Raw genomic sequence first — 5322 nt, 5'->3', positions numbered from 1 at the left:
TGAAAATCCATTATATAAGAGGCTTCCAAAGAGCAGTGAGTAACTTCAAAAATCAAAGATTTTAAAACTTATCAGCACACAAATGTTAAAATCGTAAAGAAAACTTACTCTTCTGAAATCAAAATTCTACACGCTAACAATTAGTTTTACATTATAAGTCTAATTTAACAAGATATTACAGGTAATTTATTTTTATTTAGCAGGTAACAAGTTTTACTTATTATAGACTATATATTCCTACTAGTCTAATTTATCACGTTATTGCAGGTTGTATTCTATATTTTTTTTGTTGTAACTAATTAGTTTACTTAATCACAAACTACCTATAATTATCTTGAGTGACCTAATAGACTAAAAATTCTATTTACCCCATTAGTATATAGACTTTTAACTACTGGTCTAATTTAACACGTTATTGGAGGTTGTATTCTATATTAGTTTTTGTTGTAACTAATTAGTTTACTTGATGACAAACTACCTATAATTATCTTTTAAGTGACCTAATAGACTAAAAATTCTATTTACCCCATTAGTATATAGACTTTTAACAGAATTCTAAATAAGATTAGATAAGGAGCCTTTTTTTGAATCAGATTTTGTTTTATCCAATCAAATCAGCATTAATTACTCCTATAAATATAGGAACTCAAACAATTCCTCTTCGTTCTCTCAATTCTCTTTGATACTACTCAACTAAAAGACCATGGCAAAATTAGCCGCAATTTTTATTTTTCTTTGCTCTTTTGCAACTTTTATTCATTGTTTACCTCTATCAACAAGTTCTAGATGGATAGTTGATGATGAAAATGGTGAAAGAGTGAAATTAGTTTGTGGAAATTGGGCTGCCCATTTACAAACAATGTTACCAGAAGGACTTGATCAACAGCCTGTTAGCCACATTGCTAGGCACATATCATTAATGGGCTTCAATTGTGTTCGTTTAACATGGGCTACTTACATGTTCACTCGACATTCAAATCTAACTGTGGCCCAATCTTTTATTAACAATGGGCTACATGATGCAATGTCAGGAATAGCTAAGAAAAATCCACAACTTTTGGGCCTTACTGTTGTTGAGGCCCAAAAGGCTGTGATTGAAGAATTGGGCCGTCATGGTGTTATGTCGGTTCTTGATAATCAAGTTGGTGAGCCCATGTGGTGTTGTGCAGTTGATGATGGGAATGGTTTCTGGGGAGATAAGTATTTTCAACCTAAAGAATGGTTAAAAGGTTTGGATATTGTTGCTAAAAGATACAAGGATTTACCAATGGTATGTATTACTCATACTTTGTTTATATTGTTGTTAATGTTAAATTCAAATTTATTAAAACTAAATAGAAAAATACAAATAGTAAAGGGGACTAGACTAGTAGATCAAAGTTGAGAAAAAAAGACATATCTTCAATTCGTTTACATTTTCGGTTCTCCAAACTTACTTACTCGTGGCAACTTTCTGGCCGCCCAACGACCAACATATTAGATTTTAGAAGTAGACACGTGAGATTTTCGTCTAGAAAAAATGTGGGGCTTTGTAGCGTTAGAAGTATTGATCGTTAACGTTTGATATCTCAGTGTTGTACTTTGGTGTAGATAACTAGTATAGTCTTATAGATGCTTTAGAATTTAACGTCAAGGTTTAAACGATCTCACACCTGAGAGAATTATCTTTCAATTTCTTCCATATTATTGAAATTCCATATTATTGTTATTGATTTTCATTCACTATTTGTTTCTAGGTTATCGGCATAAGTCTACGAAACGAGCTACGTGGTCCTCTTACAAATCAAAGTGTATGGTATGAAAATGTTGCGAAGGGTGCAAAAACAATTCACAGGGCTAACCCTAATCTTCTAATAATCATATCAGGATTGGATTATGATATTGATTTTACCTTCCTAAAGGAAAAGCCCTTGAACTTAAACATGAGAAACAAAATAGTATACGAGACTCATCGTTACGCATTTACTGAGGGACAAGCTAATTGGTTCTTAACTCAGCCACTAAACAAGGTTTGTGATACAATTAAGGAAGAGATTATGAACAAATCAGGGTTTTTGCTTGAGGGAAAAAATGCAGCTCCATTATTTGTTAGTGAATTTGGAGGTGACCAAAGGTTGACTAACCCTTCAGACAATTATTTTATGGGCTGCTTTCTCTCATTTTTAGCTGAGTTAGATTTGGATTGGGCCGTTTGGGCTTTGCAAGGTAACTATTATACCCGAGAAGGTGTAGAGGGTACAGAGGAGATGTATGGGATGTTTAATTACACGTGGAACTCTCTTAGAAGTCCTGAATATCATGCAAAGCTACAACTTGTTCAACAAAAATTACAAGGTAAAAGTTTTCTTTCACTCTTTTTTTGTCTATTTTATTGGTATGAGAAAATTGATTGGAATTTGAATCTCACAGGGTTTCTGCATACATGCATTTAACTTAAATATATTGATAGTGTAAAGAGTAAAGATATACTTTTACCTATTGTAGCAAGTAATTTCCTAAATCCTCCTTATTATCTTGGAGTTTAACTTATATACACACACATTATAGTTTAACTTATATACACACACATGATATAAATGCTTTATAAACTATCATTAGTCGTTATTTTTTGAGTAATTATGTAATATAGAATTTTTTTAAGTTTTTACGCTTTCTGTATGCATATAAAAGTTTTAACTTTTCTGCGTATTTAGCCAACACATGTGACTAATCGCCTGTTTTCACCAAGCTTACAAATCTATTTATTTTGAAAATATTTTTGTAATGAGAAGTGCTTTTCCAAAAAAAGTACTTTTAGAGAGTAGCAAATTTATTTAAAAAAAATATTATTGTCAATATTAGAGCATCAATTTGTGTTTGGTCAAGGTTTTAAAAAGTGTTTTTGGAGAAAAATAAATTTTTTACCTTCTGTAAGTATCTTTTGCTACTGTTTAAAAACAACTTTTTTTTTCCGAAAAACTTGGTGAAACACCTCAGTAAATTAAGCACTTGTGTCTTTGTAGAAGCTTTGCCAAACATGCTATAAATATCATTATTATCTTCATTATGTTAGCTAACTCCTTGTGTACTTTTGTAATGCTTTTAGATCCAAAATCAAAGAAACCAACCTACTACTTATTGTTCCATCCCCAAAGTGGCAAGTGCTTGAATGTTGCATCAAACAATGTTGTACATGCAAGTGATTGTATTGGAGCTAGCCGGTGGAGCCACGACGGAGAAGGCACGCCTATCCGATTAACCGGAACTTCTTTGTGTCTAACAGCATCAAGAGAGGGTTTGCCTGTTACACTTTCAAAAGATTGCAGTGAACAAAGTACATGGAAACTTGCTTCAAATTATCAACTTTCAAATGTTGATGAGAATGGGAAAGAGTTATGTTTGGATTTTGACACTAATTATTCTTCTTCTAAAGTTTTGGTTAGGAAGTGTGTTGGCTTAGATGGAAAGAGTATTGATAATCCTCAAAGTCAATGGTTCAAGTTAGTCTCAGCCAATGTTTAGTAGAGTCATTAATTAGTCTCTTAAATATGTCTTTCTTTAGTTGACTCTTTATTTCAATTCTCTTGTTGAAATAATACTGGAATAAGTGATAGACATGAAATTTGAAAGAAACGATTTTGTTTAATTTATCCTGTGGTCGCACTATGATATTTTACATTCTTGAATGACTTCAGTCAAGAACAATTGGTTGCTGATAAAATTAGTAAAAGCTAACAAGTGATATGTCTTATTTTATTCCAGGTATGAATTTTCCTTGAGCTCGATTAAGAGATTGTTGAATTTTGCTTTGAACTTGGACTAAATGGAAGAAAAAGAGTAATTCTGATCCTATTGAGTATTACTAGTATTTTTGTTGCTATTCATATGTTGTAACATGGCTTCTTATGTTGTTACATGTCTATTTAACATGGCCCGCTAGCCCGAGTCTTTTGATTATGTAAAAGACTTACAAAGCATAACAAGAAGAGTGACAACATGGTAGATCTAAAGACTAACTAGAAAAAGAGAAAAAGAAGACAAATAATTAAGGGAATAAGTTAGCAAAAGCAACAAAGTGTAACTATTCATAGCTATTTTCTTCGGGTGGAGCCCTTATAGCTTTTCAAAGAGGCTCTTTTCTTTTTCCCCTTCTTTTTTGGGTTTTGTTGTGAAAAATAATATATGCAAAATTGAATTATTTCTTTTTAATTAGTCGATGCGGAGTAAACTATTAAATGAATGCTAAATATGGGTCGTAGAAGTCCTCCCCTTGTTTTCAGGGTCAAAACCTAGATTTAGTGAAGTTTGTTGTTTATACAACTGCATTTAAACTAAGCTTTATGTCAATTGCATTGGAATCCGATTTAATTCATACTCATTTTGGGAAATTTTATATTGAAGGTAAAGCACTCTATAACAAAGTTGACTTTATATCCAGAGCTTAATTAATCCCGACGTCTAATTAAAGATGAAGCATTAGTTACCACTTTATCACAACTTTTGTTGGTCGTATCATTATATTGTAATTAAAGTAAAACTTATACTAATATGAAATTCAGATACTTGATTATAGAAGAGACAAAAGAAAGAATTTAGGGTCCCCATTGTGGGGCTTTGCAGAATGAGACAATAATTAAAGCTACTTTAGTACGAAAATGGTGTCTTATCCATAATCAGGGACGAGGAATGAACCATAAAGAAAGTAGCAGAACAAACATATAGTTGGGAGCTAGTACTCCTATTACAACATTATATTACCCGAAAGATACAATTGTTCGTGGAACATGAGATTAATATTGTGAAAATGAGATATATTACATATTATAACAGGTTAAACTATTCTAATAACAAAATTTTATTATATTATTGTTGCATATAAATTAAATCGAAAATGAAATTGCGAGCTTAGTAATTAGGTTCAACTTTAGTAAATGTAATGTGAAGACCTTTTTGACTATTCTTTTGACAAAGGCTCCTAAAGCTCTGCCCACGTTTAGTTGCAAATCCTGACTTACACAATATTCTTGCCTAAAGATGTTGTTCTTTTTGGTAACTCTCTAAATCCAAATATATGTGAAATTTGCACTTCAAATTAAAATTCTACCAGGACGGAAAGTTCAATTCCAAGACTGTTTTAAACAGTCTGTTTAATTATTAAAAACATTAAAAAATGACTTGGTGGCAAGTGGCAACCGTACTCTTTAGCTTCAATTTATCAGGTGAGAAGTTTTAATCAGATAGATACGAGAAAAACACTGTCCAAAAAGAGTGGAACGTAGAGAATGACTAATTCAATCCGTAATAACTTACCTCAAATGTTAAAGTTCAAATTTGTAATGTTGT

At 31.8% G+C, this 5322-nt stretch overlaps 1 protein-coding gene across 1 annotated transcript; it reads left to right on the top strand.

The window, feature by feature from the left end:
• The first annotated feature begins 666 nt into the window (after positions 1–666).
• LOC132069482 (glycosyl hydrolase 5 family protein-like) lies at positions 667–3629 on the top strand. The gene is made up of 3 exons (XM_059462824.1): positions 667–1270; positions 1737–2334; positions 3086–3629. The coding sequence occupies exons 1-3, from the start codon at positions 704–706 to the stop codon at positions 3499–3501; spliced, it is 1581 nt and encodes a 526-aa protein (XP_059318807.1). The 5' UTR covers positions 667–703; the 3' UTR covers positions 3502–3629.
• The last annotated feature ends 1693 nt before the right edge of the window (positions 3630–5322 follow it).

Source organism: Lycium ferocissimum, chromosome 9 (genome assembly GCF_029784015.1).
Source record: "Lycium ferocissimum isolate CSIRO_LF1 chromosome 9, AGI_CSIRO_Lferr_CH_V1, whole genome shotgun sequence".
Lineage (NCBI taxonomy): Eukaryota > Viridiplantae > Streptophyta > Magnoliopsida > Solanales > Solanaceae > Lycium > Lycium ferocissimum.
Note: the sequence above shows the minus strand (reverse complement) of the source record. Positions and strands in the feature narration are given on the sequence as shown.